We start from the raw sequence: 24,998 nt of genomic DNA on the forward strand, positions 1-24,998 counted from the left end.
CTTGTGATTTTTCTAAATAAACCCTTTCTGTGTGCCGTCAAATGAGACTACAATATTAATTTTTGTTATTATTTAAGTGGGTAGAGTAGCCAAAACTTCAAAATATGTGAATATTTATTTAATGTAGAAGTAAACAGCAGTAATCCAATCCAAAATAAGTACAATTAACTGAGTGGTACAGTTTCATCTGATTTCAAATCTACAATTATGTGCAGGTTCTGGGACTCACAATAGTACAATAAAAAATGTAGTCAAATGAAATCACATTATTACAAAACACCAAATTCCAGCTGTAGAAACACACATTTCCAAATGTCCGTTTTGCAGAACAGCGAGCTTGTGAAACCAGTCCTTTCATTAGTAATGAGAGAGAAGAGCAGAGAACTTCCAGTGCAGACATCAGCGGACCTCCACCAGGCCAACAGGCTGAGCAGAAATAGCAACGAACCCGTTTCCAAACCAGAAGTCTCACCAGAGACCGAGACGTGTTGAAACTAGAGGTGGACAGAGAAGCTTTGTCCCCGACCTGTCTGCTGGGTTCCCTGGTCTCCATGATGCTGGTTCTCTGCAGAACCAGAACCAGAACCAGAACGGCTGTAGTCAGAGTAGATTAACACACAGCTGGCCTCTGTTTTCTGAGTGGGGGACTGCCTGCTCTGGATTTTATTAAGGCATATTGGAGCAAAAGGGTGAATTCAAATGCACAAAGCACATTCTGATTTTTATTTGAGAAAAATCTCTTTAAAATTGTAATTATTTTGCTCCCAGTGCACAGTTCTAAACTACTACACAAATATGGAAAAGTTAACGGACCACAGATGAGAAGATAAAGGCCTGTTTCTATACTCCAATGACAATTGACCCCGGTCGTTGAGGCATTGACCCACCTTTCAGTTTTAGGCTACATTTAAAGACAAGGACGTTTTTTTTTTTTTGTGATTTCAGTTATTTTCTCTTGATGTCACCCAGGTTTGCTTTTCCAGATGCTAAAATGCTAATTTCTCTTTGAAGTGTTTCGAGTAATAAAAGTAAAATTTCTGGTAAATAAATAGTCCGTAGTTGTTTTTATGCTCAAATATACATTCACATTTTTATTCAGCCTCTAAATTACCCAACACAGTTGAGGATTTCTTTAATTTGAGCATGCTAATTTTAATACCTGTGCAGTGTTATTTATTATGGTGTAAATATGCTGTTACTGTACCGTCTCTGATTCTAACGTTTCTGCCTTCATATCTATCTATCTATCTATCTATCTATCTATCTATCTATCTATCTATCTATCTATCTATCTATCTATCTATCTATCTATCTATCTATCTATCTATATATTATTTAATTTTTTTACCCTGTGTGTGTTTGCATGCTTCCATTTGCCTCTCACTTTGCTGTTGGTACGCCTGAATCTTCACCCTGTGGGACGATGAAGGTTATTTCTGCTCCGTACAGAACGTGTAAATGCAGCCGTAGTTTAAGCTGCAGACCTTGCAGACTGAGCTGCTCTGATAGTTCTCACTATTTCTTAATAATCAAGCAAACTGAATCAAACTTGAGCACGATTTGGTTTGCATGTAACTGAACTTAAAATGGAGTTTAACTGGCCCAAATTAGCCACATTAATGCATTGCTGCTGCAGTTCTGCTTCCCTAAACACGCAGACCTGCATGTCCACAGAAACGAGCCCGCTGCAGGTTGTCGGGTCAGGATGCTGACATGGACCCGCTGCAGGCGCTGAGTCTGCGGAACCGCCACGGGTTCAGGTAGAGGCTGAAGGCCGGGAGCGGGACTGAACACTGATCCAGAGTCAGTCAGCTCTTACTTCCTCTGATGTGCGTTCTCAGCTGCGTTTCTTGACGGCAGCCGACTTGCAGCAAGTGGGTGCAGCTGCGGCGGCTGTTTCGCTCTGTGGTCACACAGGGGAAGGAGGAAGATGCTTCTTCAACCCCCGTCTGCAAACTCACTTCCTCAGAGAGGGAGGGAGGGCAGAGAGAAAGAAGGAAGCCATCTTGGGTCTTTTCTGACGTTTCTCTCCTCTTTTTGCCGTCTTCTCGCTCGTGCCTTCAGACGACCAAAGGCAGAGACTCTGGGTTGGGAGTGGAAGCTAGCGAGGAAGTGAACGCTGAAGAAACCTGCCGGTTATTTGGCTTTTCTGAGTTTGGTTTCGCGTATCACAGGAAGAAGAGAAGAGACGAGGCCTTCACAGCGGTTGGAAAGACTCGAACTGTGGAGGACTGACTTCCCTCAGAGGACCAGCGGGCTGAAGGGCCCGACATAAAGAACCAGAGATCCTTGGGGTTTGATCGACGTTTCAGGTGGATCCTGTGAGCCTCAGATGTTGGTCTCCTGTCAGTAGACGGTGAAAGGTGTTGGCGGGACAGAAGCTGTGTGTCTGCGGGTGGAGGAGACGCGAGGAGGACGCAGGATGAGTTCGACTCCCTACAGGTCGGACGTGTTGGCCTGGAGCCCTCAGCAGCTGGCGGACTACCTGAAGCGGGTGAGGAGCCAGGGACTACTTTCTCTCTTTGTCTCCGTTTCTGGCCTTTAACCCTACAGTGCTGTCAAATCAAGGGCAGGTTCTGGTCCGCCAAACTGTGGCGTCTGCTTGATGTAAATGTGGGACCCGGTCCAGTTTTACTTTGTTCAGATATTTGTTTCAGCTCCGTAACGACACAACAAACAGGAACTGATTTCTGCTGTTTCAGCTGCAAACACTGAGAAAAACGTTCCTGAACGCTGAACCCGGGAAAGAAACGAGGCAGAGCCGCATTTTACGAGCAGCCAAGGCAACAAGAAACCACACTTCCTTCTGTTTCTGGGACTTTCTGGGTCAAAACATAAATCCAGAACCTCCTTCAGCATCAGAACCCGTCTGCAGCCATTCTGTCTGATTTTATCAGCCTTTCACATCAATGTGGAAGAATTTGGGTCCAGTTCTCTTTACAAGGCAGCTTCAGTTGTTTGAGGTGTGCAGAAAGTTATGCCTGTTAGCTCCTCTGAAGGTCCAACAACAGCTTTTAATCATCTCAAGGTTTGGACTTTGACTAGACCAGTGCAACACCTTGATTCTTTCGTTCTGTTGTGGATCTGCTGCCGTGTTTGGATCATTGTTCTGTTGATGACCCAGTTATGACCCAGTTAGGAAAGATGGTTTCATTTTGATTCTTTGCTAACCAGAGGAGCTCATGGTCCCCTCCATGACTGCAGGGTTCCCAGATCATCATCCCTCCACCACCGTGCGTCACAGCTGGTATGGATGGGGATATAAATGAATGTGTTGGCCAGTCTGCCCAAACCTCCTCTGGATAAACTTAAACTCTAAACAGTTGAGCAGCTAAATGAAGAATTCCTGCCTGTGCATGAAAAGGTCTCCATGTGGGGGTGAAGGGTGAAGAGCAGCAGGGTTTCCCCCTTTCAGTCTTCTTTCAGAATTGTCTTATCATTTGTCTCCTATGAGAAAAGAACCAAATTATGTAAATTCCTCGAACACCCTCATAATTCACAGTTTGTGGGTTTTGTTGCACTTAACAGTAAACAGCAGCGAGGCGCCATCTGTCACAGTCTGACAGTTGGTAAGAGGTGGATGTGTTGATGAGGGCGGCTCTGATTGGCTGGTAAATGCGGATCAGGCTGTCGTCTGGTCAGTATGCTGCTGTACAGCTTCTAGTTATTGTGTGTTAGCTGTTGTAGGTTGTGTCATATAACTGATAATATTTCACTTCTTCTGGAGATCCAGTCAAGAAGGTCAAGAGATGCTTTAACGAGTTCTCTATCGGACCAAAGCAGGTAACGGACGAAGGGTCGTTATCAGGAGTGTAAAAGGCTGGCATGATAAAAAAACAGGAACTAACAGCACAAGTTTGGTTTATTCTGCATTTTCTTCAGACGTCACAGGGTTAAAATTATACATATGCATGGGCGGTTCTAGACGGGGGCCAACAGGGGCCAGTGCCCCAGTATGAATGATGTTTGATGTTCTGCGCTGGCAGAACCGTAACCTAATTGTTCCCTAGGACCAGCTTCACTTTTTTCCTTAAAGTTTTACTTTAAGGATGATTTAAAAATTTAGCCGTTTCACTGTTAGCTTCAGGCAGATTGAGATGGGATCACAGTTTTCATATGCTAGGTCAGAGATCTGCAACCTGCTGTTCTAGAGACGCAGGTGGTTCTGGCCTCACTGACAGGTAGACACCACCAGCAGGCCATGCAGGTGAAGTGCCTTGCCCAAGGACACGAGAGTGGAGGATCAAACCGGCAACCTGTCAGTTACAGGACGACCTCCCTAACTGTTGCGCCACCGTTGCCCCATCCTGCGCATGAGCAAGACCGTCCTTACCTGCTCTTCCACTCCTCAGGGGGATCGCATGAAAAAAATCTCCCAAATCCACTCTGGTCTTATTTCTTTCTACTGAGGCCTTCCTCTTCTTCTCATAAACATGAATGTGGTTCACTTCTTCCGACTCTCAGCCATGTTCAGAGGCTACAGTGAGAGGAGCGGACCTACAATGAACAGCTAACCGCTAAGCTAACCGCTAAGCTAACCGGATACATAAACACTAGAAGTGCACAGCCAGCAAGCAGAAACTCAGAAGGAACGAGCACGCTGGAGTTAGGTGAGCGCGTCAGAATGATGGTATGTGGGACAACCAGTAGATAAGGTGATAAACCCAGAACCTGGGGGACAGAGGGGGGCGGGGGGGGGGGGGGGGAGTGAGCAGAACCAGAACTCTGACCAATCCCTGCCATTCATACTGAATGACAGGGATTGGTCAGAGTTTTTACAGGCCTGCAGCTCTCATAGAGAATTATTTTTGTTTACCTCCTTCTTCTGAATACATAATGTATTGACTGTTTTCAGGATGGAAGGACAATTTCACCCAGACTAACAAAAAGTATTTCTGAACTGGATTACCAGCTATAGCTTTAATATACTAAACAATGAAATATGGCCCTGTTTCTGTTTAATTTCATTCTTTTGTTCTGTGCGGCAAAGAAAAAACACTGGTGCCACCTTGGTACATTTAGTACAGTACCTGTATAATTTCTATATACACGGAGCTAAATCTGGTAATAATTGGTGCTGAAGGCTTTGGTACAATAAATTTGCAAGAACAAGGCCATCTACATGCTTTTAGTAGGTGTTGGTGTTGATTGAAGGCAGTTGGTAGTGTAGACAGCACAAAGAGGATTTGCTTTACAGCCCTCATTAGCCCAACACTCAGAATAACAGGGAGGTCCAAAGAACTTAGAGAAGATCTGTACAGGCGAGCTGCACATTAACACAAGTTGGACACGTCTTCTGGAACATCTGCAGATTCCAAGATCGTCACTCCATACAGCTGTTATTCAGCTGTTTCAACACCTTTCTAGGGTCTGGAAGAAGAACCCAAGCTTCTCTCCTTCTTAGATGAAAGGAAATTGTTCTTTGGTGTTCAAGAACCACCCAAGAACCACCCTGGCTGCGGCCTGCTGGGAACTGGAAACAGCTGGAACCCCACTGTCCGCGGTGAAAAACGCTCTATATCAGCAAGGATACCTCCAACCTGGACTGAAATGGGCAGCTGCCAAATGTCTTCTGGAGAAAGGTTTGATGGTGAGACGGGACCAGGACTGTTTGGACACAATGACAGGAAGGATGTCTGGAAGAGAACACGGTACCAAGGACGGCGGTGTTAGCGTCTGGTTCACTGCCAGCAGGAACGGTGCACTGCACAAAGTGGATGGAGGGATGAAGGAGGTCTACCTGTAACCTGACATCTGCAGCTAGATGGCTGAACGTTAGACAACAACCCCAAACACAGACCCAATGGGACCTGGTTCTGTGAGGTTCTGTGAGGTTCTGTGAGGTTCTCAGTCCTGTTGATAATGTGTTTGACAGCCGAGTCTGAGCAGGAACCCAACCGGTTCTTATGAACTGAACCGTTTCTACCAAGAGGAGCGGTCAGATTTCCTGCTGATGGCTACAGAGGAGAACGTCATTTAGTCTTTTGATCATTAGAGAAACCGTTAATTTTTCTAAACATTGTTCAGAGTCTGATGATAAACTAATTTATTGTAAGCTATATATTCTTTCTAGACCATCCAGCCATAAGGAAACATGCTCTCATTACTCCAGTTAATCAGAACAACAGATCTTAGGTAATTCCTAAGATCCATTTCCTCGGTTCCTCTAGTAGAGGCAGAACTCCTGATCCGTGTCTCACTTCTTCCAATTCTCCTCTGAGCTGCCAGAGTTTCCTTTAACCGTTTAAAATGACTTTCCTCCAGAGTTCGGTTTGGACCCGTCAGCACTTTTCTTTGGACTGCTTGGAGTTTACCTGATGGTGAAAACCTTTTATTTCTTTTAAAAACAGGCACCATAAGCTTGTCTGTTGTTATTTCTCAGCACAGTTTCTGAGCTGCAGCTTCCAGCGGTTTATGAGCCACTGAGGATTATAAAAAACTACATTTGTGTTAAAAATCTGATGTCCTTCGCTGCTGAGACGTCTGAGTTTTGATTTTTCTGGCAGATGAACCTTCCTGGCTGCGATAAAGTCGTGCTGAAGAACTCCATCAGCGGCTCCAGATTCGTGGTGAGTTCCCCAGAAACCTCCAGACGGATGGAGGAGAGGAAGAGGGCTGGATGAAGACCATGATGCACCCTTCATCGCAGGCGTCCTGGATGTGACTTCAGCCTCACGCTGTTTTTGATTTTTACAGAATCTGACGGATAACGACATCCAGAAATTCCCGAAGCTTCACGCTCCGTAAGTGTCTGATCTTCTAATACTTTATTATAAATACTGTGACCCAAAGATTGGTGCCACGGCTGTAGACCATCCAGCCATAATGGTCTATAAATACTATAGAAAAGCTTCTTTCTCAAGCTTTAATACAGTATTTACATGTACTACATAATAATTACATTAGTTTATTTTATAAACTCGTTTGTCTGCAGAATCCAGTCCTTATATTAAAACTAATTCCTCTCTGATTTTCTATTTTCCTGTTCTTGTCCGTAATGTTTGTGTTTCTCCAGGATGATCTCTAAGCTCAGCAATGAAATCTACAAGAATGAGAAGAAAGGGGGTCTGTTCGGTAAAAGGTAAGCTCGTGTTTTCTCACACAGACCTCCTGACAGCTTTCAGCTCAGCTTCCTCAGCGGTGCCTTAATTTCTGCTCCGGCTCTCAGTTCAAGGCCTCCTGGTAAATTCAGTCAGCTCTTCAGATTCAGTTAAAGACGCAGATCTGTAAAATGTTCCAGCTATCCTTTATGCCTCAGTTATCCGGGGTCAGGTTCTGGAGGTAAGAGGTCCAGGAGGAAGACCCAGACGTCCCTGCAGCTCATCCTGGGCTTATTTTCAAGTATTTAAAGCATCAAGGTGTCACAAAGACAGAGGAGCTGAAACAGCAACAAAGGATTTCTGCTACTTGATAGGAAAGAAAGTCAGTGAACATTTGTGCAAGTTGCTCTCTGGTCTCCTCGGTCTGACGTGTACAACACATCCGCCGTCTAATATGACCCTGAATGAGGTCACCAAAAACATGTCATCTCAAGGCTCTTTCCAAAGTCAGCTTCCATCAGATCCTCCAGGTTGGTGAGAAAGTTTCCTCTCTAAGGAAACCCAGCAGGTTGCATCAAGTCTCTCCAAGCAGCATTCACTCCTCCTGAAAGAGCGTAGAGCCACAGTGGACAGTCGTCTGCATTGTTGATGGCTTTGCAGCAATCCCTCATACTGAGCATGCATGAAGCGACAGTGGAGAGGAAAACTCCCCTTTAACAGGGAGGAGAACCTCCAGCAGAACCAGAACCAGGCTCAGTGTGAACGCTCATCTGCCTCCACCCACTGGGGCTTAGAGAAGACAGAGCAGAGACACAGAAAGCTCAGAAGCTCACATTGACCCAGGAGTACTTTCTATGTTAGAGAAGACAGAGCAGAGACACAGAAAGCACAGAAGCTCACATTGACCCAGGAGTACTTTCTATGTTAGAGAAGACAGAGCAGAGACACAGAAAGCTCAGAAGCTCACATTGACCCAGGAGTACTTTCTATGTTAGAGAAGACAGAGCAGAGACACAGAAAGCACAGAAGCTCACATTGACCCAGGAGTACTTTCTATGATAGATGGTGGGGCAGCAATAGCTCTTACAGAGTAATAATTCATTTCAATGTAGTAGGTCATTAAACAATGTTTCTCAGGGTAACTGGTGCCACCTGCTGGTTTATATAGATAACTACACGAGTTCAGTGTGTTGAAGGGGACAAAGATGCTCATGACGTATTTATAAAGCAAATAGCACTAATTACATGTCTGTGCGAACGTGAAAGTCAAGACAGTCGAGGTAGGGGCTTTGTGGCCGCCTGGTTCGCTTCTGCCTTGGGCCGGCTGTGAAGGCAACCAGAAGGTGGTTTATTCTACCGTGGGCCTGTCGGCATGGCGCCACAGCTGGAGGTCCAAATCTGTTTCTGCTGAGTGTTTGTGGCTCAGAAGGATGTAAAAAGCTGCTGAGGATGACTTTCAACATGTTTGTCCCTGTTTAATCCATTTTAAACTAAATGTTGCAGAAAGGCTGTAAACGTCTCTCAGAGGTTTCATGCTGTCACATGACGCTGAAGCCGATAGATGACGCAGCTGATTGGTTGCTGTTTTTCTCCTTCACAGATCCACACCCAAATATAAAGAACCAGGTGAGTCTCTCAGGTGTTTCTCCGGATAAAAGGTGGTGGAATAAAACTTTAAATCCTCCTTTTTGTTTCTGCTGTAATGTTACATTTTGTGAATTTCTGGATCTGTACTGATTTAAAACACAACAATCAGACACTAGTCGGTACCAAACTGAAGCTTTTCCACCAAATGTTCTGGGATGTTTTTATCAGTCTGAAGTTATTTACTGAGATTATGAATGTGGTGACATAAGTCTCCACAGAAACACTGTTAAACTTTGTGGGGCTCAGAGGAACAGAGAGACGGGAACCAGCGGCTCCTGGGCTTGTCTCGGCTGAGCAGAACCGTCTCTCTGGACCTGGAGCTTCGTTCTTTAAACACGGAGAAGGTGTGAAGACGGGTCTGCAGCTGAAGTCTGCAGCTTTGTAACGCCTGGATCTCTGCTCCACAGAGACGACCACCGATGGAGGATGGGGCGAAGACGAGTTTGTGAGTCTGACGTCTTCTGGACTCTTTCTACGCCTCTGTCTCTGATTCACATTCTTTGTCTCTTTGGGTTTTTCTGCTGACGGGAAAAAGTCATTTAAGCCTCAAATTAGCAGCATAAGCTTTTTGTTTAGTGTTGAAAAGTAACAGAAATAAATGATGTATATTTAATACCAGATGAGCAGCATGTTCTATTCTACTGTCTTTATTTAGTAACAGAAGGTAAAGTTCAGAAACAGCGCCGTGACCCAGTAAGACTTTAAGAACCTCTAAATCAGCTTAGGTTGGACTTTGACTAGACCGTTGTCCCTCCCAGTCGTTCGGATGTATTCATCGTACTGCTGATGAGCCTGTGGGTTTAAGCTGTTAATAATTGTCTCCAAACATGGACAAACATCTCTAGTCTGGACTTTGACTGTAGGGTGTGAGGAGGACCTCCTGGTTTCTACTCATGTCTCTGAGCTTCCTGCTCTGATCTTGGGCTGAAGCTGCTGGACGTCCATCCTGGAGGGTTTGAAGATGACCTTTGACCCCTTCCCAGGTTGATGAGGTCATTGCAGTCTTTCCACCTTCGCACGGTGACACACGCCTGGATGCTCCAGCAGCATCTCGCTGCCTCTCCTCCCTGAACCTTCTGGAAGAACGACGTTTTTAACTTGAATCTTGGTTTATGTTTGACAACCAAACAATAAAAAAAAACAGAGAAATACTTTTATAGTTCCTGGGTGAACTTGGTCCGGTTCTGCTGTGAATCAAACTAAAAGGTATTTAAATCACAGACGATCTTCTGCTTCGACAGGATGACGAAGAGTTTGACGATGATGACTATGAGAGTCCGTACAGCGATGAAGACGACAGAGACTACGAGTCCCCGACCGATGAGCAGGACCCGGGTAACGACTACGAGCCTCCGCCCTCTGAACCTGCAGAGGACCTGACTCACAAACTTTGCCCCTCTCAGCCCATTGGGGATGGGGATTACATCGGTACTCACCCCCCCGCCCGCCACACACACCTTACTGAGCTTCAACCCACAGCTGAGCTCACAGTTAGCCTTAGCATGCATGAACCTTTCAGATGTTACCAGCCTGAGCGTCTCTGAGGGCAGCGGGCCGGGTGACCAGCTGATCTCTGTGTTCTGTGTGCAGACAGGAGGGATAACAACATGTCCACCAGAGGCCCCCCCGTCGTGTGTCCCCGCCCTCCGTCCTCCACGCTGTCTGCACCCACGGGCCGCATGGTGAGTCTGAACATCACTAAAACCAAGGAGGTGTTTACCGCATGCATCACTCCTCATCGGCCCAGAAAAATCAAATAATGAGGCTCAAACTTCGGTTATTTTAATGTATTTCCTTTGATTTATCTTTTGTTCATTGATAAGCGTCCATCCGTTGCTTTCATCCTGCAACATAATCCAGGAAATTAGGGCTGAACGATTTTGAAAAATAATCTAATTGCGATTTTTTTCTTAATATTGCGATTTAATGCGATTTTTTTCCCCAGTTTAATTTATCATGTCTTTTTAAACATATACAAACAACAAATCATTTTGTTTCCTCGCTGTGCAGATTAGTTGCTAAAAGACCCACAGCGTCTAAACTCGGAGCAGAAATTATTGCGTTCTGCCTACAATATATTTCAACCAAAATTGCAATGTTGACTTTTCTCTGCATTAACCACAAGCAACAAAAATGGCTTCTAAATAAAGACGTTTGTAAACAAGGACTATTTAAAACAAGAACTTTTAATGTTTCTATTAATCAGAATATTATTCAAGAGAACAGCTTTTAGTTGATTTGGACATCAATCCTTGTTGAACATAAAGTGCAACCAACAAGCAAGTCTATGTGTTAAACTGATTGACCAGAACTTAATGCTTATGTATGATTATATAAACTCTAAAATAAGTAATAAAATTAGATTATCTCACTGCTGCAACTGTCTTCCCTTCCATGTGGAGGCAAATCCACTTTAAACATTTTACCAACACCTAATGGACGCGTCTAATTCCCTAATTGTTACATAGCCAAAAATTGCAGACTCTGCGATTTGGAAATTGGGTTTTTTTTAAATCGCGATTATATTGAAATTGCGATTAATTGTTCAGCCCTACAGGAAATCCTGCTTCAGTGCAGCTTTTCCCACTTTGAATTGTTCCCATTTCTTCTGCAGCCCGTCCTTCACTCAGGACTTCTAGTCATGAAGAGCTTCAGGTGTTGTTTTGTGCCAGTGTATCTCTACAAACATGGGTTCACTTTTCTGGGAGACAAATGCAAACACCTTCTAAGCTTTTTTGGGATGGTTTGCACCCTGATGTGCAGGAATGGAGGTTTTTTAGGAAAGCTGACAAAGTACTTTGACTTCACACATTTCTATAATGTCCTGATTTTCCTAACTGAATGACAATAGAATCAGGCAATTATCAAATTTAGTTACAAGTATGGATCCTGAATTATAGCTGGTTAGAGTTTCTCCAACGCTCAGCGCATCAACATCTAATAAAACACTTTAATAGCTAACCATGCGGTGCTGTAGGTCATGTGGACGTAATAAAGTAACAGAACCGAGAAAAATCTGCCGTCTGGTTATGAAGTTTAGATTAATTTAACTTTCATGTTTCTGCAGCATGCAGAGTCACCGTCCAGAAGAGACCCGTCTCCCCACGGAGTTGGACGGCCACCAAGAAACTGTGAGTTCATCGATGCGGGGCCTTTTTATCAGACCAGGCGTTTCACTTTATCCACATTTATAAGTTTGAATCCTGACGCTGTGGTTCCTGCTGCTCTCGTGTTCTCGTCTAGTTCCCTCAGGGCCGCCGAAGGTGTGTCGCGACAGCAAACCTGGGCGAGATTCCCGGAGCAGCCGCTCGCCGGTCAGAGGTAAGGTCTGAACCCAGAGCGGCTGATGTCCAGCTCACTGCAACGCCTCAACGCTGTTTTCTCTCTTTCTCAGGACCTCAGTTCAACTCAGCAGACAGAGTGAGTCTCTTTACCTAAACTCAAATATCTGACACAGTGCCAGGAACTCAGCGTTATAAATCAGACTCTAAATGGCAGAAAACTGAGTGAAATATTACAATGGAAACAAAGGAAGCCGATGACCTGACCCTGAGGAACACCACTGAAAATCACATAGAACAGCTTAAAGTTTAATGTTTGTAACTTAAGTTTAGTTTATTTATTTAATTCATACCTTTTAAATTTATACACACAAAACCAGCAAATCGATGCATCTTGAATGAAAAGGAGCAAAGAGAAGATCAATCTTATATCTGCGCCTTAACTTATCTTACAATAATTGTGCATCAGTTCTTTTACAGTATTTACATCCATCTTGTCTCAGTTATCCATATTAGCTGTAATTACATCTTACACTATTCAAAAATACTATATAGCATCATTCAAACTCAACTCAAGGTTCTTTACACAGAAACAAAAGAAAATACGTAAAACACGTAAACCTTTCTGCTTCAAAGAGCATTATATAGAAAAGAAATAAATGCAAAAAATTTCTCTTAATAATGAATTATTATTATTATTATTATTATTATTATTATTATTGATTATAAACATGGTCACAAACCACAGAATTATTCTATAACTTCATATTTACTCAATACACTTAATTTTATAAATTTTTACTTTAAGTGAGGTTTGTTGAGGTTATTCCATAATTGTACACCTGTCACTGTAACGCTCCGTTGTTCTAAATCTATTTGTTCCTTTTAGGTTATAACTACTTTATTTTGTGTTTGTTCTTGCAGCCTGGTGCTCAGTCCTGGAGGTGTGTACACACACACACACACACACACACACACACACACACACACACACACACACACACACACACACACACACACAATCTGAATTTCAGCAAAGACATGAAGTTAAATCCTGCTGTTAGTAAAGACACTACAGCTGAGCTATGCTAACTGTAAGCTAACTGTAAGCTAACTGTAAGCTAACTCTAAGCTAACTGTAAACGTATCTGACGCAGCACGCCTCCCTTAGAAATGTCCCTTCCTGCGTCTCTAGTGTCGTGATGTTTCTTCAATATGTTCTCGCAGCGCAGAGTGAAAAGACGACAGAGAGAACTCAGTAAAAGGTTTAAGTTTAGACGCTTATCAGTTATTTTCCTGGCATTATGTGTTAATTTTAGGATGTGTGTCGTGTGTAGATACGGGGCTGTGCACATCGCTGTTTCCTGTTGAGGTTTTAGCTCAGAGGTCATCTGTAGAGCTTCTCTTCAGGCCTCTGAATGTGTCGGTCCTTACAGGCCGGACGCCTCTGACCCGCCCAGGTCCAAACCTCCAGCTCTGTCCGTCCCCTCCTCCTCCGTCAGCAGGAGCAACTCGTCAGCCAGAGGAGCGCCGCCCAGCAGGTCCTCCTCCCACCGCTCCTCTTTGCTGCCGTCACAGAGTCGTTCCTGCTAATAACTGGATGTTCCCTGTTTGTTTTACAGGTTTGATGGACAGAGAGAGGTGAGCGACTTCACTTCCTGTTGACATGAGTAGATGAGCTCCGGTCTGGAGCCGCTGGTCAGACGTGATCAGAGCTTTGAGACGCAGTGGTTGTGTTAGAAGCAGGAATAACAGACTGAGTCTGAACATAGGAGACAGCTTCACTGGGTTCACTGAAGAGAAAAAGTTTCTGTTCCTGAGGGATTCCAGTGAGGAAGGAATCCAATGAGGAAGGAATCCAGTGAGACAGGGATTCCAGTGAGGAAGGATTCCAGTGAGGAAGGAATCCTGTGAGGAAGGATTCCAGTGAGACAGGAATCCAGTGAGGAGGGATTCCAGTGAGGAAGTAATCCAGTGAGGAGGGATTCAGTGAGGAAGGAATCCAATGAGGAAGGATTCCAGTGAGACGGGAATCCAGTGAGGAGGGATTCCAGTGAGACGGGAATCTAGTGAGGAAGGAATCCAGTCAGGAAGGAATCCAGTCAGGAAGGATTCTAGTGAGGAAGTAATCCAGTGAGGAGGGATTCCAGTGAGGAGGGATTCCAGTGAGGAAGGAATCCAGTGACTAGGGATTACAGTGAGGAAGGAATCCAGTCAGGAAGGATTCCAGTGAGGAATGAATCCAGTGAGGAAGGAATCCAGTGAGGAAGGATTCCAGTGAGGAAGGATTCCAGTGAGTAGGGATTCCAGTGAGGAAGGAATCCAGCGAGGAAGTAATCCAGTGAGGAGGGATTCCAGTGAGACGGGATTCCAGTGAGACGGGAATCCAGTGAGGAAATAATCCAGTGAGGAAGGAATCCAGTGAGGAGGGATTCCAGTGAGACGGGAATCCAGTGAGGAGGGATTCCAGTGAGGAAGTAATCCAGTAAGGAAGGAATCCAGTGAGTAGGGATTCCAGTAAGGAAGGAATCCAGTGAGTAGGGATTCCAGTGAGGAAGGAATCCAGTGAGGAGGGATTTCAGTGAGGAAGGAATCCAGTGAGTAGGGATTCCAGTGAGGAAGGAATCCAGTGAGTAGGGATTCCAGTGAGGAAGGAATCCAGTGAGGAGGGATTTCAGTGAGGAAGGAATCCAGTGAGTAGGGATTCCAGTGAGGAAGGAATCCAGTGAGGAGGGATTCCAGTGAGGAAGGAATCCAGTCAGGAAGGAATCCAGTCAGGAAGGATTCCAGTGAGTAGGGATTCCAGTGAGGAAGGATTCCAGTGAGTAGGGATTCCAGTAAGAAAGGATTCCAGTGAGTAGGGATTCCAGTGAGGAGGGATTCCAGTAAGGAGGGAATCCAGTGAGGAGGAAATCCAGTGAGGAAGGAATCCAGTGAGGAGGGATTCCAGTAAGCAAGGATTCCAGTAAGGAAGGATTCCAGTAAGGAGGGATTCCAGTAAGCAAGGATTCCAGTAAGGAGGGATTCCAGTGAGGAAGGAATTATACTGAAACATCCATCCATCCATCCATCCATCCATCCATCCATCCATCATGAGCCACCACTGCAGGGACGTCTCTATATATTTTCCAGAATCTCATGAAGAACAAGAACATTTCTTACACCCTGAAATAACAAACTCAGGTTCTCATCAGATCAGTTCTAGGGATGTATAGAACGTCTATAATGAAGCTGAATATTGGGCCTATTTTCTCTGTGGATCGGGTCTGAATCAGTGTGAAGGTTCTGGTCCCACAGAGACTTTAGACACACGTGTAAAAAAAATTCTGATCTTCCAGTAATGACTGTAGTCATGTTTGCATTAATAATGAAAATATGATCTATTTTCTTCTCTCTCCAGCAAACACAAGATGGTGAGTTTTATTCATCAGTTCTTCCGTCGCTTTAAATCACTGTTTCTCTAACATTAACCTTAGAAAACCACAGTGTTAGTAAAGGAGATATCTTCCCTCTGCATATTTTCCTCTAGTTCATAAACACAACACGTTCCCTCTACAAAAAAGTCTGCCGCCCCGGCCTGGGATCCCTGGACCGGTTTCCCAGCACGCTGGCAGGTAAATCCTTTACTATGTTAACGAGGACATTCTGATTGTTCTTAATTATCCATCTGATCAGAAGAACTTTGACAACTGAAACCTGCTTATAGCTAAAAATAGAGAAGAACAGTTTGGCCCGAATGGGGCCCTGAGGCACTCCGCTGTCTAACTGGATATTTAATGCAAATATAAGCGGGGGGGGGGGGGGGGGGGGTGCCTGGGCATGTTGTCTGCAGCTGAGGTCAAAGGTTAAATGATCTCTCACATGTTTCTTCTGTCTGTTTCTGACCAGTTTGCCTCCCAACATTCCTTCTTCAGGCTCTCTGCCTCAGAGACTCCAATCCGGTAAGAAACCCAATAAAGTCCAAACGTCCAAATTATATTTTCTGATTAAAGCTGAATAAACTCGTTTAGTTGATCCTGCTGGTGTCTGGCCGTCTGCTCTCACCCCCTGTCTACCATTTTCTTCTGGGATAAAATTCAGTTGCTGTAAACTGAATAAGAAGCCTTTAGATGAGAGGATGCTCAGTGTTCAGGCTGTTGCTGCACAGAAGGCTAACTGTCTGAATATTAACTGTGTTTGTCTGCAGCTGTGGCCGAACACAGGGGCAGCGTGGTGGCCTCCAGTTTTCCTTCTCCGGCAGCTCAGGGCATCAGGGTGAGAAGCACGCCGACTTCAGCTTTCTAAAAAGACCTTTACATGTCGACAGTGATCACGGTTGCATAAAATGATAGTAATCTTTTTTTATATACCGTGCAAATTAAAATAAATGTTTAAAAATGTTAAACTAGCTAAATAAAAAACTGATGTGCAGAGCTGCCCCTGTTGCTCTGCCTGAGCAGCAGGGGGTGCTGTTGTATTGATGCCATCAGCTTCATCAGTGTGATTGTTGGTGTGCAGGCTCTGGACCCTCAGTGGTACGTTGGTAAAGTGACCCGCGGCCAGGCTGAAGGATGTCTGAAGCGAGTCTACAAGGTAAGAACAACTAAAGGAGAAGACACTCAGTTTCTCTGGAGCTCAGATGTTTACTGTGTTCTGCTGCCAACAGGACGGGGCGTACCTGGTGAGGGACAGCACCCGGCAGCAGCCCAACCAGCCCTTCACCCTCATGGTCTTCTACCAGGACAAAGTCTACAACATCCAGATTAGGCAGCAGAACCAGCAGTTCCAGCTGGGAACTGGACTCAAAGCCCAGGAGGTGAATATAAAACCACATCATCAGGAAAACAAGAACCTTACATTTTTCTCTGAAAGATCCAAAACATTCCTGCTTCCTCAGCATCATCTGAATCACCACACATTAATCTTTAATTTAAATTATACTGCACACCTCCATGTAATCTTTGAATGTGCTGACCTGTAAAGGGCAGCACACTTACATGTAGTTGTTTTTGTGCACCTGTAGGGGGCAGCACTCTGATATATAATTCTGGATTTTAACTGTTTGGGGCAGTTATAGATGTAATTTAAGAATAGACCCCGCATTGACTGTCACTGTGCAGGAATTACGGCCGCCATGTTGGGGCGGTCGACCTGCTACCCTATCCTGCTGATTCAAGCTGACACACTAATGATGCCTCAGCACTGTGCGTATGGGTGGGCGATATATAGAATATCTAATATCACGATATCTTTGGGCTATATCGCGATACACAATATATATCACTTTATGTTCAAATAACCTTGAATGACAAATGTTTTTAGCCAAATAGTGCCTAAAGTTGCATTGGCATATCTCATATTAACGTGTCAAATTTTTTTTGTTTGAAAAATATATTGCAAAATAAAAATGTATCTTAAAATGTTTTATTTTAGCGATTTTTAAACCAAAGCTGCACATAGAAGCTTTTCACAAATTACAATATCGTCACATTAAAGCTCTTTTGTGATCAACACTGGACCTTAAAAAACAGAACATCCCAGCGGCCAAAAGGAACACCAAGGAAAAATCTGACACAAAATAAACCTGAATTAAAAGGTGCTCTTTTGTGCTTAAGACATATAAAATTGTATAATAAAAATGTGACAATCCCAAAAACGAAAGCTTGTATTGCGACTATAAAATCAACTGACCAGTCGCAGCTACATATTTATCTCAAAAATATTTCGTTGCTCTTTAGGTGCTGGGAAATTTTAAACAAACGTTTTTTTCTGTCATATGGGATTTAGCAAAAGAAGTTTCAACAGTTTTACGGCTGGTTTAATTAAAGTTTCCTTCTGTGTTTTGGGGGGGGGGGGGGGGTCGACACTCGGAGTTTACAAGAGTTGCACTGGATGACTTTTTAGGTGGAACAAATTTGTGCTACTGCTACCTTTTGTGGCAATGGCGTTACTGCATGTTTTGCAAATTACCGCATTTTGTTCGACATCCTTCTTGTGAAATCCAAACCACGGCCTGAAACGCTGTCGCCATGGTTCTGGTTGTCTCATCAGCGTAAGTAATAGCACGGCTACGTTGTTGTGTGTGCGTGTTTGCACCAGGGCGCTTTCTGGCTTGGAGGCTGAATGAATGATGCGTTCACAGAATGTGGGAGAAACTAAACTCAAAGTGAATTAAATACAACGGCTCAATCTTGTCATGAAAATTTGCACGCGATGGTCGCCATTTTCAATATCGCAGCGAGGAAAACTTGAGATACATCGAGTATATTCGATATATCGCCCACACCTAACTGTGCGGCTGATTTTTGTTTAAATCGAGGGACTATTTACGTCACGGCTCAAGGGATAACTTGATAAGATATTGTTTATCTTTCCATCTTACTTGTAGGGGGCGGCAGTCTGACATGTAATTCTGGGTTTCACCTGTAGGGGGCAGCACTCATATGTAATTCTGGGTCTCACATGTAGGGGGCGGCAGTCTGAGGTGTAATTGTTGTGTTTTGTGTTTGCAGTTTTTCCCATCAGTCAGTGACATCATCAGCCATTACTCCCAGTCCCCTCTGGTCCTTATCGATGCCAAGAACAAGACGTCCAGCCACCAGAACCAGTGTCTGCTGTCTGACCCGGCCGGATACTTTATGACGGGACAGAACTGGTCCTGACAGCCTGAAGCCGATCACAGCTCCAAACTAACCCAGAGGGAGAATTTAGATGAATGTTCACTTCAAACGTCATGAGTGACGAGTAGAAATGTTCCATCTTTGCACATGTTGCTTAGTTTTATTTGTTCTCTTTCTTAATATTTTCCACGATTTTAAACCTTAAAGATTTCTGAGCTGAAATATCTGGTTTATTCACGGCTAACGTTGGATCTGTCGCATATGGAACCCACAAACTAACTATAACTTTAAGGCAGAGTATTTATGTGTCTCAGCTCAAAGTTTCCTACCTTCATTAGCTCTGCTTCTTTTTATTTCACTGTCAATGTGTCGGTTTGCCTTCAGCTGATTTCATTAAAACACCAAGAAACAAAAAAAACAGCCTTGTTCTGGACTTTATTTCAATCAGAAAGGTTCTTCCAGAAGAACCTGACCTCTTTTGTCCTGCTCTGTTGTAGCATCGCACAGCACTGCATGCTGATGAAGACCATTATCTCCCATTACAGGAGAGATTGGGTGGGAAGAGCACAGTTGTGTGTTTATTCAATGGAGCAATGTGTGAAATGTCACCACTAGGTGCGCTGTTGAGCACTGACTGTAGACCAGAACAAGAAGTGTGACAGGCCACGCCTCTCTCTACCTCTAAAATCTGAGCACCAGACCAGATATCTGTTTCAATTTAGCTTTTTTTGTCAAAAAGAGAACGTGGCGAGGCGAGTAGGATACCAGTTCCTTGCCTCTCAACAGTAACTTCTGGCTCATTGCTGGTCAAAACCAACAATTAACCCACAATTGTAGCATTACATATAATCAACAATAAAATCAACACAGCAACACAAGTCTAACAAGACTGGAACACCAACGAAAACCAGCCCAATAAGCCCCACAGGAGTACACTCATTGCAAGATTAAATAGAACTAATAAAAGTGGACTTGTTGTTGATTTTTATATTAACTGAGTTTCACTTTTACACAATATATTATGAATAACCTCAGCGTTTTTAAGAAAAGTATGTGCAATTTCAACAATACTGTTACTCAGTTAAACATTTACTTGTGCATTATGCATAAGAACTGATCACAGTGATTGTACAATGTTGAAAAACATTTATTCACATTTTTTGGAACTTAAAAACACTGTCCTGCATGACAAAATACATCAAACAGATAAAAATTAAGAAATAATTTAAAATAAATTTTCCACATCTGAAGCTCAGTGCTACCATCTGCTGATTAAAACACAGCGCCCCTCGTGGACAATATAGGAACTGCAGATTTTCAATTAAACGAAGTACATGTTTTTTTCAATAACTGTTTTATCATTCTCTTCCTTTTATCTCCTTTTTCTTTTACCTTTTCTTTTTTCTTCCTTTCCTCTCCTACTTCCCCATTGTAGTGTCCATATCATTTGAGATATTCCCCGCATGAATCATAATAAAACTATTCACATTCATAAATCAAGCGGAGCACTATGGCAAAAGCAGTACTGCTCCACTTGTGAAAGTCAAATCTGATGAGCTCTTTTTGGCATTAAGACAACAATTAACATTTTTTTTTTTTTTTTTTTTGGAATAATGATAATGCATTTAGCCACCGGGCCGGACTAAATTGTTTGACACCCCTGATCTAAACAGACGCCTTTAATTCTTCACAAAGCTATGTTTTAGTTCTTTCTATCTAAGATAATGAAAATGTGCTTATTGCTCCTTAAAGTTGTTTTTATGGTGCTTTAGTTTCATGGTATGTTACTAAATGCTAAAAAGCACCCAGCACTAACGATGTGTTTTAGTTAAATGAGAACCAAATGTTGAATTAATGGAACTGAACTGCAATATGTGGCGTAAGTGAACCATGCAGAGACTAGATGTTAAAGTGTGGAGTCCATTAATCCAGAGAGGCTGAATCTTCTCAGCTTCCTTTAGTAGCAGCAGTCTGGCTGCGTGGACCAGGACCTAAAACCACCTGAAGTCCCTCAGTCTGCCCATCATCACATGCAGCCTTAAAACCAGAGCAGAAACCGCTGGTTCCTTTGACTCGGCACTGAAAACGGGTTCTTTTATGCCCTTAAGATCTCTTATTTAACATTTTTTTTCCTTTTATGTTTTAATATTTTCTTTCTGTCTGGGGTTACCTGCTGCTGTACAAGTGAACCTGCCTCAGTGCAGGAGCTTTGCTGACCACAGCATCTTCTTCCACTTCTTTTCCATAAAGACCAGATTATTGAGTCCATAATTAACATCCTCTGCCACCTGAGCTGTGCATCTCTGCAGCTCCTCCAGAGTCACTCTGATCAAAGCTCTCCTACATAAAATCCTGTTAAACTAACAGTGGAGTTTATGTTTAGCTCAGCACTTTAAGCATTCTTCCTCCTTTTTTAACAGAACTGTCTAAAAATCCAGCAATAAATCTAGAATATGATGATTAAACAACATAACGAAGCGTCTGAGCCGCCTGGAGGCTGGACATGTTCCTGTGGAGGAGGCCACCAAAGGCGCCCCAGGTGAGGGTGTCTGGTTACGCGTTCCCATGCCCCCCCCCCCCCCCCCCTCCCGTATGACCGCACTGAGCCGTCGGTTGCTGTTGTTTTGACTTCGCCCTCCTGAAGGCAGATTACCGCTGCAGCCTCTAACCGCCGGCAGGCTGAGCGGATCAGAGCGGCATGGCTGCCAGGAAGTGATCAGATAAAGAGTTCGTTAGCCGCCGCGCTCCCTGATTGATGAAGGTGAATTAAATGATGTCTGAGACGTCTGCAGCGCGTGTCACAGCCATAAGCTCTAAATCCGCTCTGAATGCTCACGATGACAGAGTGACAGCACATTCATCAGCGGTCAGCAGCATTTCTCTCTTACGGCACACGGAGCACTTTTAACCTCGGCAGAAAGAAAAACTGGAAATGTTTGCACACTGCTGAGCGCAGATCCAACAGAAACTGAAAACTAAAGGCATGAAGTTCAGCAACGTGTGTCTCCAGGTCCCAGCTCCGCTCTCTGCTGCAGGCCGCTGGCAGGAACCCTCACCGGACCAACAAAGAACAGAGAAGAAGAAGAAGCTGTTGCTGCAGAGAGACGGTTCTGCTGTGAATGAGTGGGTCGTACGGAGCAGTTCTGAGCAGTCAGTATGTTCTCTGCAGGCCGCTGCCAGGAACCCTCACCCTGAAATCTCCTCAGCAGGACTTCCTGCTCACCATGCCTGCAGCACCAGAGCATGCTGGGATGTCTGGACGTTCCCCTCTGTGGCTCAGAACCAGAACACACAGAACCGGTAAACACAGAACCAGAACACACAGAACCGCAGCGCCCGCATGATGAGAACTGGAAGGCCCGACCTCAAGGTTCTGGTTCTGGATCGGTTGGGTCTGGATCCTATGCTGGATAAAAGTTTAGTTGAGGACTCTTCACCCACAGGGACTAATTCGTCCATCCGTCCGTCCATCCGTCCATCCGTCCATCCATCCATCCATCCATCCATCCATCCATCCATCCGTCCATCCATCCATCCTTCCATCCGTCCATCCATCCATCCGTCCATCCTTCCTTCCGTCCATCTGTCCATCTGTCCATCCATCCATCCTTCCTTCCATCCATCCATCCATCCGTCCTTCCGTCCATCCATCCTTCCATCCATCCATCCATCCATCCATCCATCCATCCATCCATCCATCCATCCTTCCTTCCGTCCATCCGTCCATCCATCCATCCGTCCTTCCGTCCATCCATCCATCCATCCATCCATCCATCCATCCATCCATCCGTACTTCCGTCCATCCATCCATCCATCCATCATCCATCCATCCATCCGTCCGTCCGTCCTTCCGTCCATCCGTCCTTCCGTCCGTCCGTCCATCCGTACTTCCGTCCATCCATCCATCCATCCATCCATCCATCCATCCATCATATGTGATGTTTTTAAAAAGAGAAGTTATTATTTTCAGGTAGAAGTTTTCATAAATAAATCATGAAGTCCAGTTGAAGATTATTTGTCATCAAAGGTCAGAACCTGCTGCATGTTTTCACCTTGTTACAGCGATTTAAAACCAGACGAACGTTAAATAGAAGTGAAGCGTTTACCACGTGTTGCTGTAGGTATACACTGCTCTGTTAATCCTGAGAAACATTGAGTGTAAAAATTATTAAAACTACGCTTGATTATATTTCTTTAGCACCAGCTGCAGACTAAAGTTCTGTGCAGCAGGAATAGGTCCAGTTTGATCAAATTTGATCAATGAATCTGAACGTTTGATTCGTTTCTCTTCAGATTCAGACTAACGGATGGTTTCAGCTGTTAAACCTGAAGATAAAGCCAGACAGCGTGGTTTCCCAGCCTCTGCTGCATCAGAGTCCGTTTGGGGTTCTAATCCGATTCCTGCTGGTTCTGTCTGATGGCTGCAGATAACCAGATCCTCAGGAAGTCACTGAATCTGATCTGGTTTTAACTTCTATCCCCGCAAACATCAGCAACAGCAATCCTGAGGGATTAAAACCCTCAACTGAAAGTGTGGGAAGCAAAGTGGATGCTGAGCATTGATCTAAACTAAACAGTTTAAACTACATTAACACGTCAGTCTGATAACCCAGCTACCTGAAGCATGAGTTCTTTACTTCATTTACCTAACGGTTAAAGTTAAACGAAGAGGAATCTCCATTTTCTCAGATTTAATATTTAATATGGGGGAAAAATGCAAGCAGATCAAAGTATGAACCAACAATCATATTTACTGTGGGTTAACCAGAGCTAGTCTGAGGGTATCTCCTGCTATGGGCTAAGCTCATTTCTACATCTGTGATTACAGCATTAATGCAAAAACAAGATTTTACAGTAAGATCTGCAGCCTTGGTGTTATTTTTGACCAAGACATGTCATTTAAGTCCCATATTAAACAGGTTTCCAGAGTTTCCTTTTTTCACCTCAGGAATATCGCCAGAATTAGAAACATTCTGTCCAGGAGTGATGCTGAAAAACTAGTCCATGCATTTGTTACTTCAAGGCTGGACTATTGTAATTCTTTACTATCAGGAAGTCCACAAAATGCAGTTCAAAGCCTTCAGCTGATCCAAAATGCTGCAGCAAGAGTTCTGATGAAAATCAACAAGAGGGATCATATTTCTCCAATTTTAGCTTCCCTTCATTGGCTTCCTGTTAAATCAAGAATAGAATTTAAAATTCTCCTTCTAACGTATAAAGCCCTTAATAATCAAGCTCCATCATATATCAGAGCTCTGATTACCCCGTATGTTCCTAACAGAGCACTTCGCTCTCAGACTGCAGGTCTGCTGGTGGTTCCTAGAGTCTCTAAAAGTAGAATGGGAGGCAGATCCTTTAGCTATCAGGCTCCTCTCCTGTGGAACCAACTCCCAGTTTTGGTCCGTGAGGCAGACACCCCGTCTACTTTTAAGACTAATCTTAAAACTTTCCTTTGTGACAAAGCTTCTAGTCAGAGTGGCTCATGTTACCCTGAGCTACCTCTATAGTTATGCTGCTATAGGCTTAGGCTGCTGGAGGACATCAGGGTCTATTTCTCTCACTCTGCTGAGTTCTCCTACTGCTCTCCAATCTGCATTGTTTGTTGTTATTTCAGCTTTTAACTTTTTGTTGTCTGTCATTTTTCTCTTCATAGAAGGTACACCTGGTCTGGCGTTCTGTTAGCTGTGACATCATCAGGGGAGGCAGATCATCCTCTATTACCATCTAACATAGAAAGTACTCCTGGGTCAATGTGAGCTTCTGAGCTTTCTGTGTCTCTGCTATGTCTTCTCTAACATAGAAAGTACTCCTGGGTCAATGTGAGCTTCTGAGCTTTCTGTGTCTCTGCTCTGTCTTCTCTAAGCCCCAGTGGGTGGAGGCAGATGAGCGTTCACACTGAGCCTGGTTCTGGTTCTGCTGGAGGTTCTCCTCCCTGTTAAAGGGGAGTTTTCCTCTCCACTGTCGCTTCATGCATGCTCAGTATGAGGGATTGCTGCAAAGCCATCAACAATGCAGACGACTGTCCACTGTGGCTCTACGCTCTTTCAGGAGGAGTGAATGCTGCTTGGAGAGACTTGATGCAACCTGCTGGGTTTCCTTAGAGAGGAAACTTTCTCACCAACCTGGAGGATAAACTGGTTTTATTACCAGGATCAACAGGAATGGATGTAATTAAGTTTGAATCTGTCTGTATGGTTGAATAGCTGAAATATTTCTGTTCTGTTTTTAGTATTTGTTGTGGATCGGCTGAGGCAGACCAAGCTGTCCTCTGGTTCTGCAGAAAGTTTGGGTTTTGCATTTCTTTAAATAGTTTTTTGTTTTGTGTTAAAGTAAATTACATTCCCTTTGTTTTTACATTTGTGTTTAGTTTCCCTCAGATCTTCTCACACATGTACCTAATTTTCTCAGATTTCCTCCAGGGTCTCCGTCCG

General features: G+C 44.0%; 1 protein-coding gene across 2 annotated transcripts; it reads left to right on the top strand.

Annotated features, from left to right (window-relative positions):
- Nucleotides 1-1,868: 1,868 nt before the first annotated feature.
- lcp2a (lymphocyte cytosolic protein 2a) lies at nt 1,869-18,985 on the top strand. 2 transcript variants are annotated; one of them, XM_012856723.3, is made up of 21 exons: nt 1,869-2,494; nt 6,507-6,569; nt 6,697-6,743; nt 7,016-7,081; nt 8,641-8,666; nt 9,095-9,132; nt 9,929-10,022; nt 10,278-10,369; nt 11,755-11,818; nt 11,931-12,008; nt 12,082-12,107; nt 12,893-12,912; nt 13,405-13,509; nt 13,591-13,609; nt 15,369-15,381; nt 15,498-15,582; nt 15,857-15,909; nt 16,155-16,222; nt 16,466-16,540; nt 16,614-16,763; nt 18,460-18,985. In XM_012856723.3, the coding sequence occupies exons 1-21, from the start codon at nt 2,423-2,425 to the stop codon at nt 18,607-18,609; spliced, it is 1,404 nt and encodes a 467-aa protein (XP_012712177.2). In that variant the 5' UTR covers nt 1,869-2,422; the 3' UTR covers nt 18,610-18,985. The 2 variants fall into 2 exon arrangements, with proteins under 2 accessions (XP_012712177.2, XP_012712175.2); XM_012856721.3 differs by having other exon boundaries at nt 1,870-2,494; nt 9,929-10,115.
- Nucleotides 18,986-24,998: the final 6,013 nt, after the last annotated feature.

Source organism: Fundulus heteroclitus, chromosome 11 (assembly GCF_011125445.2).
Source record: "Fundulus heteroclitus isolate FHET01 chromosome 11, MU-UCD_Fhet_4.1, whole genome shotgun sequence".
Taxonomy (NCBI): Eukaryota; Metazoa; Chordata; class Actinopteri; order Cyprinodontiformes; family Fundulidae; genus Fundulus; species Fundulus heteroclitus.